Raw genomic sequence first — 16155 nt, 5'->3', positions numbered from 1 at the left:
TGTGAGTAATACTGTAAAATGGGCGAAATAATGGTCATCTCTTAAGGCGTTGAGGGGGCAAAGGCGGGATCTCATTTTACTAGTAGCACTTAACCCCAATCATAGCTCAAGTTGCCTTTTTTGCATACGTTATTGGCTTGTTTTCCCTTTCTTCTCGCAGTAGCATCAGGAGTCCTGATTCAGGAGGAACAGACAGCAGCAGTAAATATTATTGTATTAATAAAAATTGTTTATTATTAATTTAGGATAATGACTGTGTTTAAAGTCATTATCCTTGGATATTGTTCATATTAAGTAGAGTGGTTTGTGCTGTGCCGTGTCATCGTTAACAGAGATGGCTCAAGGCTGTCAAGATGACAACTCTGCAGGGCCAGAGTCGGAAGAAAAGAGGACAAAGGTGCTTGATGGGGTCACTCCCAATGGTCAGGCTGAGGAGGAAATGGACATAATTTCAGAAGTCACCAACAACCTCAACGACAGTGACGATGAAATGAAAAACGCCAGTTACGAGGAGACTGGCGATACATCCGAGATTGATCCGTTGATACAAATTAATGGCGATGGGGAAGTGCATCACGAGAGTGACGAGGAGGAGAAGGAAGAGGAAGAAATTAGTAAAAGTGGTGGAGGTAATGTGCACAAAGAGAAAGATTTAGTTGAAGAAGGATCTAAGATCAATGGAGACGTTGAGGATGATGAAGATAAGATGATGGATGAGGACATCGATGATCAACCCAAAGATAAAGTTAATGGTGACGTAGAATCTGGCAAAGGAGAGGGCAATAATTCTAAAGGGGAGGAGGTCTCAAAAATTTATAACAACAGCAATGGTAAAAATGCTTCTCGTCTTAATAGCGACAAAATTCAGGAGGAAAACAAAGATTCTGACGACTCTGAGGTGGAAACTATCCTCCAAAAGATTCCTAATAATAATAAAGAGCCTGATGAAAATCAGATGGATGTTGATGACGAGGATGATGGACCAGCCAATCCGAACATTGACTTGAGGTCAACCTCTGTGCTCGACACAAGCTTCAGTAACAGAGGTTCGACACCCACCATCATTGGAGGCGACCTAGAGAGTGAGGCTCGAATTCAAAATGAGGAAAGACTTTCGAAAAATACGGGGGACTCGGATGACGATTCAGGAGTTATACGAATTAGAGATATCGGATCGTTGCGCGGAGATGAAGACTCGGACGATGATGTTATTGAACTCTGTTCGACTTTACCAAAAAATAAACCACCTGCGACAAGCGTGTTGAACGAAGACAACGAATCAAATTTTATCATTCCGGTTGATCATGACACTGCAGATATACGCTCTGATGCTTTAGATAGTTTGAATATGGATCATGTTCCAAATCAAGTTCACACCCCGTATGTGTTGGACAGTCCTAACAACAGCCTTCTCCAGTCATTCTCCATGTTGTGCACAACAGACGTTACGACGCCATCGGTGCCATTATCTGTTAGTCGTCATATATAATATTCTCCAGTTTGCTTAATTTGAATGATTTTACATGCTTTTTATGTTTCAGGAAAAGCAAAGAAAGTCGCTAGCCTTGTGTAAGAAACTGGGGGAGTTGAGCAACATGTTGAAAAACTTTGAGAAGAAGGGCCAGAATGGGATATGTGTTCGTACCAGAGAAACTCCAACAGTTATCAACGTCTCAGCAACCGGAGCCATTACGTTGGCCCCCTCTTCACCAAACGCGAATCAGTCGACTGCTGGACAAGCAACAACTGTCCCACAACAACAAGAAGGGAATAACACATATTCCGGCCAAAGATTTGTTAGACTTGATGCTAACTCGTCACAGCAGAACTCTAACACTGTTCGGTGTATAGTAACGTCACGGGGCCTTGAAAAAGGTAGTAACATTATTTCACAAATTCTTACACTTGTTGCTATTCATTGTTATATCATGGTTCACTAATTTTATTCTTCGCAGTTTCTTCAGTGCCAACAATGACAACAACAAATCCACTGAGAACATACTCAGGGGCTGGTAACAGGCCCACAATATTAACCTCGTCAACGAGTAATCAACAGCAAGGTTCAAATTCAGTATCTCGAAATATGCATCAAGTTGTCTTTGACCCAAACACTGGACTATTGCTGTGTCCCACGACCCAAGCTCGTAAGTTTGTTTAAAAAAAAAATATGTATTTACCAAATTTGTAAAAGTAAAATTGTGAAATTCGATAAATCTTCTTCTAGCGCCTTCAACAGCAGTTACTGCATCACAGCAATTTGCTAATGCAAATTTACGGCAGTACAGAGCGGTTCAAGCTCCCCCACACTTGATTGCCTCTCTCAGATCTGGTTCTCTGCAGCTGAATCGACCTGCTGCCCCCCTCATGGTAAATGGCACATCATTAACCAGAGTTGTTCAACAACCGCCAGCCACCAGCATCGCCTCAACCATGATGAATGGAGCAACGAATGTGAACAGTTTGTCTTCAAACACTATCCGCCAAGATAAGACGACGCCTGTACAAATGACAGCGTCACAAAACTATATTCAACAACAGCAACAGAGTGCCACTGTGATTACGCCTCCTTCAAATATGTCGCAACCAGGAGCTCAAAGAATGAGGTTCCCAAATATTTCCGGACAGAACTCTGTGTCATTTGCACAGACTGCTTCAAATATAATTCGTTCATCCGTCCCCCGACCTAAGGCTGCGCAGTACACGTCGATTGCCCCCAAAGCTCCCGGATCTAGGCCAATCTACCAACCACCAGCAACTGCGGCTCCAGTCTCAGCAGCATTTATTAAGCGACCACATGCTGAAGCAAATAAGCCGATTGAATTAACTAGCATAACTCCTAGACAATCAGCCGCCACCAACAACACCCCCAAAAATAATAATCATAATACGAATACGCCTAATTATAAAGATAAGGGTCCCAGCGCCAAGACCTTCCCCTCTTTGGTTGTGGTTGTGAAAACTTACCTACAAGAAAAACTTACTAAACCTCAATCAAATACAGTTAGAAGCGAGTTAGGTAAACAGGAATACTTGCCATACGAAATATGTTTAAAATGTGCAAGGTAAAGTTTAAAACTTATGAAATTTTGTTTGAATATTTTAGATGCAAAAGTGAAGAACATTTTAATGCAGTCACCCGTAAAATTTACGGAATGGCTGATTCAAAAGGGTCTGATAAGGATGGATCACAAATGTGAAGATCATAATAATCCTTACAAACTGGGAATGTATTCCGACAGTGACAAGTATCCTCACAGTGGGGGCTATGTGTTCACCGCAGATTGTTGTTTAGAGAAACAGCAATCTGTCTTTCACGGATCAATTTTTGAAGCCTCCGTCTACCCTCCATCCACTACGATGAAGTTAATTTACCATTGGGCTTGCCAAACTCCAGCCCCAAGCGTTCTGCAATGGGTCAAGGTTAGTAAGAACCTGTTGAATGATTTTTGTTAAGTTAATGAATATAGAAATTACTTTTAATCTTTTTCAGGTTAACAGTTACTATCTGAAAAATTTCTACACTCTGTTACGCAGTGCTTGTGTGGCAGCACTTCACGAGAACGCATCAGTAATGGGAGGCCGTGGTAAATACATTGAAGTAGGAGTCGTCACCCTCGGAACATTGCCTGGGGTATATTCAAAATATTGCTTAGTTATGCATTTGAGTTTCTAGAGTTATTAAGGTGTGAAATATATCCTTATTTACAGATGCAAGTAGACGTGGTTAGACCGATGCAAATTGAAATTCTTGGAGTGTTCGATCCTGGGGCTAAATTTATTAGAATGAAATTACTCAACGTCCCTTCTACATTGGTACGTGAATATGTTACTTGAATACATTGATTAACTGGTCTGGTGCTATAAATTAATTATATACACATTTTTTTAGGTCGGAGATGTGGCCAAGCGTGAAAGGATTGATCAAATTTTAACTCCTATAAGCACTTGGGTTAACCGCGATAGTGTTCTTCTCATTGATTCTTCGCTAGATAAGGTACAAATTTTGCTTCATAAAAGTAGACCTCTACAGAATTTGCTAATTGGTTATTGCTTCTCTGAATTTAACAGACTATGGTAGAAAAATTAGGATTTAGAAATGTCAGCCAATCCAAAACACCTGTTGGTGCCCCAGTTAAGACGACTATTCCGACTAATGTCAACGTAATGAACTATCTCAGAAACATTGTCCCAAAAATGTTTCAAGTAAGTTTCTGGAATTAGAGATTACAATTCAAGCAGTTACTAATATTATTTCGTTTCATTTATAGAATACATTGTGTGTTCTAAGCAAAAGTCTGATACAACAGTTCCTAGACGAGCTATCATGGCGAGAACTGTGGGGTTCGCAACCTTTAAAAGCATTCGATACAGCCTTATTACATTTAGCGGCCATGACAAAGGCAGACACAGGAGAACTCCTAATCCCTCGACTAAACAAGATTTCTTTAAATCCATTTGCTGAATGGTCATATTCGAAACTACTGCCACCGCCATCTGGAATTGAATGTCTCCCAGACAGCATTAGAGCACAGCCCTTGTCTGACCTCGTTGCAAGTGCTGTTGGAATGGACGGTGGGATTTCCAGTCTTGTTTCGACATACATGAACAGCTCAAAAAACAGCGCCGCTGCAAAAGGTCTCACTCCAGATTACAGCAAGAAAACGACTGCAAAACCTGTTGGGTCAAAACGAAAGGCTGATGATGACGTAGCTTTAGATTTGCAAAAAATTCTTCGTGAAAATCCAAAAACACACACACTTCAAGCATATTACTACGTTTATTGTCCTTCCCCTGTGGACAAGTACAGAGTGGAATTTCCATCCAATCTGAAGGTTATAATTATTTTTTAATTTATTTTATAGTTTAAAATATAAATAAGAGTGTGAAATAATGTTTTATGGCTAGTTTTGTATTTTGATTCGTATTTACAGTGCCCGCTATGCTCTAAAGTTCTTCGAAATAATACGGATGCAATTTCACATCTTACCCGTCACGTTCTAAGTGCTGGAAGAATTACAACGAATCCTCATGGATGCCGCTATTGCATGAAAGAACTACCGACCCAAGCCTTACTACAGACCCATATAAATTCAGTACGTTACTAACGAATATTTAGTTATATTCTAAATTCTAAGATGAGGGAATATTGTGTAAAACGCTTGTCTCCGTACGCTTCACAGGTGCACAAGAAGATTGGGGAAGTCAACGTTTGTCAAATCTGCCTCACTAAATATCCATCAGAGACAATGTTAATTATTCATATGTGGCAGCGTCATGTGAATTGCGAAGCCCCATATCGATGTGAACTTTGCGATTATCGTACCTCATTTCATTATGATAGTGTTGACCATTTCTTTAAGGTAAGAACTATCAAAACAAAGATACAACTTAAGTTACAGTTTATTTGTAGTATACTATATTTTATACATGATATAGGAACACGGTGGATCTGATACTGTCCAGTGTCCAGTTTGCCTAAAGACGTTTGCCTGCCGATCCATCCCTTGCCTGAAAAGCGTTGTTACACATCTTCAAAATCATATCCTTCGCAAGGGCAAAAAGTGTCAAGATTGTTGCCTCACGTTCTCGACAGACTTAGATTTCCGTGCACATCTCGTAGCTGATTCAGCTCATCAGAGCAGAGCCACAAAAAATTTCGTTCAACACGAGGTTGACGATAATCCAATCAGAATGCCAAAACCTCCACTGGTGAACAAGGATATGAATATTCCACCCCCAAAGAAAACAAAGACTCGAAAACTTTCTGGGGCAAATCCAAATCTAACTACGTTAAATACTAGCTTTGCCGTTCCATTGAATCCTTGTGACAGATACATGTTTACACCAATGAACATTAACATTAGTGATGTTACTAAACATTCTAATATGAATTGTTGGGAGTGTGGGAAACCTATTCATCTAATAGGCCATTACCGGTATGTAAAATATTATGTTCAAACTTCTTGGCCCAATCTCCTTGATTTTTTGGCAATATCATCATGAAATTATTATACTTTTCAGAGGAACCATGAAATGTAGCCGATGCCGATTTGAAACTTGTTGTAGTTACAAAATACAAAAGCACGTCCAATCTCACGATGTTACTGAACCGAATGAAAGTATCGCCAAAGCCAAAATGTTCGGTATGTCAAAGGCACTAAATGATGATTCGACTACCCTCGAGTGCTCAGGATGCTACTTTGTTAGCGGTAGCTCAAGGCGATTTGGTAAGTGGCAAACCATAGAATAATTCCAGTTACAAGAATCAGTAATATAATTGCGTATTTTATTCTCAGCCTATCATCTGCTAACTACTGGACACAGAGCCTGTGGACCTAAAAATTGTCAGGAACAACCAATATGCACCGTGGAAAATAATATTGCCGATCCTCAATAACATAAGCCATCACCAATTTCCAATTTTTTTAAATTTCAGTTGTTGAATTACATTATAATTGTTTTACATCATACGTGTCACTCTGTCTAGTTTTGTGAACAGAATGAATTGAATTGTGATTGTTTTGAATATTATATAGGGTGGTGGGTAAATACATACTGAGGGTGATCGGTAAACCATTTAGCCTAGGTGCTTCCTTCGGCGCGGCTCGCGCGCACACTTTTGACCAATTTCACGTACGGACGTGAAGTTGTAGTCACTTATTTCCTTATGTGAAAATTTAAAATATCTAACTTCAACATGTACGGAAGCATACATAAACCAACCTTTCTTTGATATCGAGGGGGATCGTACAGGTAATAAAAGTGAAGGGAAGACGACCAGCCAAGCCACTGCTCCATGCAAACGTAATGAATAGCAAAGGGAATTTTCATTAAAACAAAATACTATTGTTACAAAATTTCTTGTTTGGCCCGTCAACCATGCTAGAAGAGTATCCAAAACGGTACGCAAGGGGCTTCCGAGGAAATTGACCTCCATGGCCACCTTTGTGAAGACAGACCCCCAGCACTACTCCTTTTATGTTTTTGGCTATTTGAAACAGCGCCTGTTTTCGAGAAAAGCAACTACCCTCGACATAGTTTGGAAAAAAGTTTGACGTTGGTCTCCACTCTGCAAAATTTGAAATTTTGCACACAAGATGATAATTCTATACTCCTAGAATTTCTGCTAGTGAAATAAGCTCAAAGTGTGTGTGCGACCCGAGAGCTTGGCTAAATTGATCATCCTAAGAATTCACATTTATGAAAGGGAAAATAACCCATTTGTATATTTAAAACCCGATACATTGCAAGTATTTGCAACATAAATAGAATATAAGTATGTAGTAATAAGTATATAGTAATAAGTATATAAATAATAAAATATTTGCTAATTAATCAGTCAAAATGACAATTTTAATTGCCTTTCCATTCAACGATTTTTATGAAATACAAAAACAAGTGTATTAACCCATTTTTTGGTTTCAATGACGATAGCGCACTTCTTGATATACAATATAAGCAATAAAAATGTGAAATAAATAAGCACAGTACTGAATAAAATTTCTAGAATTTTGTTTATTTGGTGTAACTATACGCGTTGTGTAACAAATTTCGTTGAAAGAACATTACAGTTCTCTCGTAGATAATCATAATAATATGTAGCTTAATTTGTTGTTCAACGACCATTCATGCATTCGTGTCGCGTCACTTGAGTTATCGGGCATTGTATAGAGCTGTCAATTTTTAGATTATTTTTGGTATATTAAGGAAGGTTAAAAATTTGTGTTTTCCGTTGTGTTGGTCATTATTTGAGATTGTGCAGCAGACTCTGATAAAAATGTCACAATTGTCAGGCAGTACATATTAGTTAAAGGTACTCAATAGATATTTTATGGTCACACGGTTGGAAACCATGCGTAAAGTATATTTTGCATACGTTCCTCACTCAAAAAACGACGATAGTGTAAACCAGAGAATGAAATACTATTAGTTATTTATGAATTTCATGCTGTACAAAGTCTCAACAATAAAAACTAGCTAATGAAGTATATATTTATGTATGTAATTGTTACCAAGTCTAATCTATATCTTATGCGCTCCGCGTCGTCAAATTGTACAATATTAAGTGCAAACACAAAGAATAACATAATAAATTCGTAATTTGAGATAGGTCAGAGAAGCTGCTGCTGAAGAAAGGAGAGCAGAACGGTTTCGTAGTGCTCACTTGCATCAAGACGACGCAAACTATGCCGCTCGCAAGGATATAGCTGCAACTGGTATGGCTTTCCCCACCTGACCAGGGCGTTAAGAAGTTCTGTATTGTGCACAAACAAAAATATGTTAGTTTTATCTCCGCTGAAAATGGCCCATAATTTTTTAGACAAACCTGCAGTATGCACGAAATGAACATTCTCATCACTCATCCCATGGACCAAGAGCAATCGTCCAACTTCGTCCGGAAATTGGTGTGCATAAGTCAATACAGACCCCTCCTTGTAACCGACAGGGTTATTTTGGGGAAGGTCCATGTATCGCTCGGTGTATCCGGAATCATAAAGTTCCCAAGACGTTACAGGTGCTCCAGCTACACAAACCTGTTGAAAGGAGATAAAATGTCAAACTTTTTACAATAACTAGATGGTAAATACTTAACACCTATACACATAAACAGATGTGTATAGGTGTGCGAGTAGTCGTATACAATTAGAGGTTGGTTAAGTAATTTGTACCTTGAACAGTTTTGGAAAGTGAATGAGACCCATCAAACTAAGGTAGCCACCATACGACCATCCATAAATTCCAACTCTAGTCAAATCGATGAACTGATCTCTCTTTGCAAGCCATTCTAAAACTTCGACTTGGTCATTTAATTCTACCGTACCCTGCGTTACACAAATTTACTTATTTTTGCATTAGTGAAATAATTTGTAATTAATGTAAGTAATATGTCTGACAAAATTACTAACCATGCGTCGACGAATATGGCTTTCAAACTGGACTCCGCGGTGATGCGAGCCTCTTGAGTCTACTGATACAACGCAGTAGCCCTGTGATGCCAATAAGTACAACCAAAGCTGTCCAACCCCCTGAAAAATAGTGCAAATCAATAATAACTTATAATCCCCCTCACAAGTAGCAGCAGTAAGTTTAAATAAAAATATACATATGCTTACTCTGAACGAATTATACACCAGTTGCACCTCGGGACCTCCATAAACGTTTAAAATTGTTGGATACTTCTTTTTTGGGTCAAAGTCGAACGGCTTGTATACCTGAGTGACAAAATACCTTTTCCAATGAATAACTTATGTTGTAGAAATTTTCTTCAAACAACTACTTATTGATTATCAAATATTACCATGGCGTATAAGTCATCGCCGTATTCATTTTGATAACAATAAATGTCCGGAAAACTAAAGGACGGGTCCACATCTACATGTGTGTTTAAAAAATTGGATTAAAACTCATAAATCCAATGGGGATGTCCGTATTTCCGTATATTAATAATCTAATTACTTGGGGGTTCTGCTAAGTAGCTCAGAGGCTCAAGGGTGACGCCATGAATAGAGCTGTCCGTATAGTGAACGCGGTGAATGATGCAAACGGGAGGATCTTTGACACTGCTATAGGTCAAAATGACGAGGGAACATTCCTCGTTAAAGTACGCAGTGTACGAATGCCCAGGAGTGGTGAGCCTTCTTATTTCGCCAGGTTGGTTGGTGGAAACGACATACAAATGTCGCTCGATCGGGCTGTCCTTAAGTCCCATAAGGAATATCAGCCCAACATTGTAACGCACTGCTATTGCAGAATTCATCACTTCCCAGTCTCCTGATGTCAGCGCGCACTTCATGTGAACTTTAGGTGACAAGTAGAGGGCTGAAATTATGCAAATTTACTATGTAATGCAGTATAGTATATATATACAATTATATGACCAAATAGAAGATTTACGTGGATGGCGTGCAGTTGGCCAAGAACTCTCAATTGCTGGGCGCATTTCGGATTTTATGAGATACAAATGCCGATGCCCGGACTCTTCGCTTGCCCACAAAAACATGATCATCTTCGGGTCGTCACAAGGGAGGAAAGCAAGAATATCGTGGACATTAATCCATACGTCAGTTCGTTCAGCATAAACCACATAAACGGGTGCAGTTGGTAGTCCATTTTCCGCCGTGCAATTATCTCCATTTCCCGAGACAATTTCAGCATTGTCAGTTATGTTTATGTTTGTGAGTGTAAAAGGAAAAATAATAAGTTCCAATCGTTGCTGTTGTCGGTCCAACAATTGTGTCCACACACTATAGCAATTAATTAATTATAAAATAAAACATACACGAGCATAAATACATAAGTAACTTCGATCGTGATGATGAATTATTTAACAATCTTACTGAGTGCCTTCTGGAACCCATCCCGCCCTGACTACGTATTCAGCCCATGGAAAAATTTGAGGAATTGAGTACATCAAATCAAAGTTGTGAATGTTTTGGATTGTCTGTCGCATATCCAATTCAAACTGAACAAATCTTAAGGTTGATGTAGCATTGGCTGTTCCAGGCGTTGGAAAACGATACTTTTCAGGTTCGCGTCCTGGTAGTGTGAGCAAACTAACCAGGTTAACGCTAGACTCGTCAACTTCTTCATACATCAGGCGATACACGTTTGCGTCGCTTAGGTTGCCTGATAAGTCATTAAAAAAGACTCATTAGTTTGATCATATATATTAATTGCTTATTACTAGTTTAATATTTTTTGTACTGTCTCACTTTTATCACGACTTGCAGGCTGCCACCAAAACCCTTCAAATCTATTAAACTCTTCTTGAATAATGTACGACGGTAATCCAGCACTCACAGGATCTTCTTCAATGTTAACATCATTCGTGCGAGCAAATGTCAGCCTTTTTTCATCACCTGAAATATGTACAGACATACATAAAATCAATTAAACACTAAGTAGTGTTTCTATATGTCGCAATTGAACTCGGATTTGCTTCGGCAAAATAAATTCTTACCCGAGAAACAATTTACTACCCAGATATCTCCGTCGTTAACAAATGCAATTAGATTTGAATTGTCGGGACAAATAGTGGCATTCATACGGGCTCCGGTTGTCTCTGGCGTTCTTATTTCCGTCGGTGAAAGTGGGTATTCCTGAAGCAGAATAGGTTGGGTTTCTTATGGTAAATCTAGAACTTTCTAGAGATAGATATTTAGTTAGACTTACAGTTACTGCAACATCGTCTACACACTGGTACAGCGAGGAAGAGGCTGTGAAAACAAATTTGGCAGTAGGTTCGTGAAATTCATAGTCAGCTATTCCTGTCGGGGTCATTCTTTTCCGCTCCATCATCAATAATTCAGCTTTCGTATGAGGTATCCCACCCTGTAAAAAGATGACAATCGATTTACTCCTTGGAATAATATAACGCTTCCTTGCCTATATATTAAGTATTGCCTTATTATTACATTGCATACCGGAAATCCCGACGCCAGGATCTGAATCCACGGAAATTTCACTAGAGGTTGCTGACTGAACCGTGACACTCCCTGCATCGTGTGGGGAACATCGACTGCAAAAATGGAGTTATCTCTCGAATTGGGTGGACTGGCCATAAAGTAAATCCTCGTCTTGCCAGCCATTTTTCTAAACGTGAACGAATGAGGAAGACGGAAGCCAAGAGTCCAAAGTTTCCTTCGTAGATTTCGAACGTCTTCTCGCAACTCGGCCCAGCTTTTCTTCTGCTGTTGCTTTCCCATCGTGGTGGGCATATCTTCAGTCGACATTTTTGACGCAGTATTCGTCCCACTGCTGCTACCACTACTATTACTACCACAGCTATTTCCTGAACCCCCTGTTCCCCCCAAATTTTCAGTCTTCATCTCCTCCAGCAATTCGAAAGGGACACTTCTCTCGGTGCAAGGAACAGACTTTACTTCCATCAATATTCAACAGAGATTTTGGGGTCAATTGCTTCTGGAACCCTACTTTCAGGACATCCAGCAGTGTTCCCCTACCAAAGAAATCACCAAAGAAATGTTATTGCCTACTCTATAACAATAAAATTTTCTACCTTTACACTCCTTTGATGTAAAATAGGACATTCCATTGCTGACTCATTCATAACTCTTTCTTTGACTATTAATAAAACTACAATAGTCTCATTATTTCCTCACCATTCGATACGTATATCACGAGTTCAGTCTCGTCGTGTTGTTGTATCCTCTTAATAATATCCAGTCTCAAGCTCTCCATTCCCTTGAAAAATTCTTGAAATAATAACAACGTCCAGAAATTAAATTTTCGAGTTTCTTCTTAAACTCCCCCAAACAAGAGGACAGGATCCCGTGGTGAAGGAAGACGAAGAGCAGAAATATTTATTTATTTTGTGGGGTGTATGGGAGACGACGACGGATGAATTAATCACCCCTCCACCATTTACTTCCAGTTTTGTGCCTTGTCGTCCTCGGGGGATCCGGTGAAAGGGACGATGATGATGATGTGCGATGGGTTGTTGGGTGAATGGACTACTGCTGGTTGGTGTTGCTGGGTATAGAATTCACTTGGGCTTGGTTGACGGTGAAAGTTGTAGTAAGCGCACGTAATAAGTGGATTTTGGATCCCATGCACTCCATCACTAATGAGATCCACTTCATGAGACGAGGAGATTTGTAATACGAGACGAACGAATGATACCAGATCGGTTCTCCTGATTACGGGGAAAGTCAAAGTAATTCAACTTTTCGTAATCCATGTTGACTCAATAGATTGATTACTCCAATCCAAGTAAGTAGGCAGGCAGACCACATATGCAGACACATTTTTACCAGATTAATTCATGACTAAACGGTCATTGGGTGAATGATATGATGGTCTTTAAGTGGGTTGTGATTGACTGATTGATTGATTGATTTGGAAAGGAGGAGAAAGTTGAGACTACGGCTCTCTCCTTTCCCTGCATCTCGGTTTACATATGAAGTCAATTTACTGACAAATGATTTATAGGACAGCATATTTCAAAACTGTATTCTACATGCATAATTCATACACATTAATCACCTTTATTTCCAAGCTATACATTTGACCATCAAAAAATAGTATATACAATTTGCCAAGTTTTTAAGTGCTATACGGGAAATGTAGGGAGAAAACTTGTGCCATAAAATATAGTCTCATTATTATCCTCTCCCAGGTCGGTGTAGGTCTCGTCGACCTACACCGGAAAGGTTTTTGCCACCCGTGGAGGACATCCTGCTGCGAGGAATTTGACATAATTGGCACTACGGCCTGAAGAATTTGGTGGACGTCATTCCGGTAAAATGTCAAACCTTTGATGATACAAAACCCATGTCCATCGCCGTGTGTCGTCCACTGGGAAGTAGGAGCAGGAGAGAGTGCGAGATATTATTGGACAGCGGCCTCTTCAGGAGCGGCTGAATATAAAGGGAATTGCGAATCTCAACATCTCTCTCAATCCTTTATTCAAAGTCAGAACAGCAGTGTGCAAAATATAGTACGACTGCTGCTGTATAAGTGAAATACAGTAATATTAAATAAGTGGAGTGAAGAAACAGTCTTCGTATTAAGTGGGTTGTGGTGGTGTGTGGGTCTGGTTGGTGCGAATAAATGTGCTTCAGTTATCAACAACAGTTGTAGCTTGGCAGGATCACCTAGTTTAAAACTCAAATAATAAAATAACAATAAACATTCAGAGATGAAAATTCCCACGGGGGACTGATGGACAAAGTTTTGTTGGACAATTAACTCTGCTAATAGAGGAGGAGGAAGAAGAACGAGGGTAAAAAATATTTCGGATTTGGTGGAGGATTTAGAGGACCCATGACCCCTGGCCCCACACCCACAACTTCTTCAACAACTGCATCGTTACTGCACCCCACTCAGCCTAGTGATGTAATAATTGAGGATTAAACAAGTTCAAAGATTTACTATGAATGTGGTTTTTGAGTTTTTATTTTATTTCTTTTCAGCCTGCAGTGAACACGATGGCCTTAGCATTTCAAGACGTGTTGAACGACGCGAAGAAGTTGACTAATCGTTTAAACGAACATGATTCCACGGCGGATGCTTTAGTGTCGCAAATGCAGGCAGTCTATCAACAAGTAGAGGCGATGAAGCAGGTTGGTCGTAAATAAATTGATGATAAATGTGCGATGTGAAAAATACAATAATGATGATGATGTCTGGAATTGGAGATTAAGATGTTTATGATTTGTGGAATATTGTGTTTGTCATAGTATCACGAGGACATATCCCAATTGAACGACCTGGCCTCGGAACGACCTCGTATAGCTCTGGTTGCTGGGATTCAACAGGAAAGTAAACACATAACGGATTTGCAACAGGAAAATAGAGAGCTTCGAATTGCATTGGAAGAGCAGCAGAATGCCGTCGACATGATCATGTCCAAGTACCGTGAACACGTGTCCAAATTGATGGAGTGCAAGCGACTTGATGAACAACTGCTCAATACAATGGACACCAATAACAAGGTAATCCATCTATTTAATCTCTGGTATCAACAAGATTTTTTATGTGTACGCGGATTATATGCAATAAATAATATTTAAATTAAATTCTTAGGCGTTGGAATCAAACGCGGAGAAAATGAATGAAATGAAATTCATTATGCGACAAGCTATTAGTATGGACGAAGAATCACTAGCCAAGGAAGAAGGTCTTCTGTCCAGATTGTGGGCCGAGAACAAGGTTCGACTGCTTCTAATTTATTTATTAATTTATTGATTAACGCAAATAATATCTATAAAAATATATTTTGCAGGGACTCCGAGAAATGTTGGAGATTTCTAGAAAGTATGGATCGTATGGGAATAATATCTTAAGTCATGGAACTGAAGATAAAGAAGTTCAAACCTCCTCCTGACCCGTCAAGCCCTTGTAATTTAATTACTCAACTCCTCCCTCCCTATTAAGTGTTGTATTTTTTCCAGCATCGTCAACTACTTAGTGGAAAATAAGAAGAGCTGCATGAATGATAATTTCAAGTAACATTTTACTATGCCACAGCATACGAGAGTATGTTGTGTTGATTAGTTAGTTGGATATATTTACGTATATTTGTTTTTTTGCGGGTTTCGGTTGGCATCATCGGTAGCTGTATGATATTATATAATAAGCGAACAAACAAATCCACCAACTATTATTATTACCAGTACTACTGTCCATCATCCGTAAATTCAAATTTTTATATATGTACGACACGCATTTTTAGAGCTAACAACTAGACAATTAATTACAATAACTAGTGGGTAGGTGATACATAGTATTATGAATGTATTTATGATGAGTCGTCGGTGCCATCGATGATTTTATTGGTTGCTTAAGACTAATTACACAAGACCTTACCCAATTATTTTACTTTCACTATTTATAATGTTCATGCCAGGGTGCATGGGTCACCACTTAGTTCTCGCCATGTTTGATTGTGAAATAATAATTTATCTATTATAATGGTGGTTGGGTGCGCAGGGTGGGAGTACAAGCTGCTAATCAATCAGTAGAATTGGTCAATCGGTTATCTTCTTTTGCCACAATTTAGTTACATAGGAAGCAAGACGGTTGCACACAGATTATGCTCTCCATCTCCTACCTTATATTAAGTCGAAACGGAATGAAAGCTGGTTATGATGATAATGTACAAGATTAACAAAATGTAATCGTAAGCTTCGTCTCGTCGTCGCAATCATCAAGTCGTTCTAAGAAAGACAAAACAAAATTAGTTTTTATAACAAATTAGTCTCATAAGTAAATAAGGGTAACAAAGTGTTCATGGTCTATTTAAAAACACATTTTCTCGGAATTGGCATTTATTAATTATTTAGACTCATTTAATTGGACTAATAGACGGAATCCGGAAATAATAAATTACAATAATTAAAATATTGATATCGTAATATTTAATTATCATATTTATTTATAGTTAAGACTTTACTGTTAAGTACACATATAAGATATCCATGTATGTATATTTGCATGAAATCACGAGATCATTTCATGTGAAATTTTCTTTCTCCTGTGTCAATATTGCATCAATTTTTGCTTTTATCCATCTGCCATTGGCATATGTGACATGTTTCTCCTCTTGTGAAAATGATCATCGTCTTTTGATAAGGACAAAACACGATAAGATGTACAAAGTATAGTTTAATAGGTTAGTAGAGTATTTTAGGG

General features: G+C 38.9%; 3 protein-coding genes across 4 annotated transcripts; 2 read left to right on the top strand and 1 right to left on the bottom strand.

Moving 5' to 3' along the window:
• The first annotated feature begins 146 nt into the window (after nt 1-146).
• On the top strand, nt 147-7500 carry LOC110850607. Its single transcript, XM_022098046.2, has 15 exons — nt 147-1471; nt 1542-1875; nt 1956-2144; nt 2225-3016; nt 3104-3420; nt 3491-3631; nt 3709-3813; nt 3890-3994; nt 4069-4203; nt 4269-4832; nt 4932-5093; nt 5181-5360; nt 5437-5936; nt 6022-6227; nt 6297-7500. The coding sequence occupies exons 1-15, from the start codon at nt 335-337 to the stop codon at nt 6395-6397; spliced, it is 4968 nt and encodes a 1655-aa protein (XP_021953738.1). The 5' UTR covers nt 147-334; the 3' UTR covers nt 6398-7500.
• LOC110850608 (dipeptidyl peptidase 9) lies at nt 7496-12548 on the bottom strand. Of its 2 annotated transcripts, none has more exons than XM_022098047.2 (14): nt 12123-12548; nt 11415-11959; nt 11173-11331; nt 10961-11099; nt 10713-10859; nt 10338-10626; nt 9895-10244; nt 9457-9819; nt 9299-9372; nt 9114-9212; nt 8907-9026; nt 8670-8822; nt 8327-8534; nt 7496-8254 (listed from the first exon to the last, which is right to left on the bottom strand). In XM_022098047.2, exons 2-14 carry the CDS (start codon nt 11886-11888, stop codon nt 8112-8114), a joined length of 2718 nt encoding a protein of 905 aa, XP_021953739.1. In that variant the 5' UTR covers nt 11889-11959; nt 12123-12548; the 3' UTR covers nt 7496-8111. The 2 variants fall into 2 exon arrangements, with proteins under 2 accessions (XP_021953739.1, XP_021953740.1); XM_022098048.2 differs by having other exon boundaries at nt 11424-11959; nt 12123-12547.
• A 539-nt stretch (nt 12549-13087) lies between these two features.
• On the top strand, nt 13088-15870 carry LOC110850813 (FGFR1 oncogene partner 2 homolog). Its single transcript, XM_022098386.2, has 5 exons — nt 13088-13857; nt 13935-14084; nt 14202-14456; nt 14548-14673; nt 14747-15870. The coding sequence occupies exons 1-5, from the start codon at nt 13786-13788 to the stop codon at nt 14846-14848; spliced, it is 705 nt and encodes a 234-aa protein (XP_021954078.1). The 5' UTR covers nt 13088-13785; the 3' UTR covers nt 14849-15870.
• The last annotated feature ends 285 nt before the right edge of the window (nt 15871-16155 follow it).

This window comes from Folsomia candida, unplaced genomic scaffold (genome assembly GCF_002217175.1).
Source record: "Folsomia candida strain VU population unplaced genomic scaffold, ASM221717v1 Fcan01_Sc006, whole genome shotgun sequence".
NCBI classification, from domain to species: domain Eukaryota; kingdom Metazoa; phylum Arthropoda; class Collembola; order Entomobryomorpha; family Isotomidae; genus Folsomia; species Folsomia candida.
Note: the sequence above shows the minus strand (reverse complement) of the source record. Positions and strands in the feature narration are given on the sequence as shown.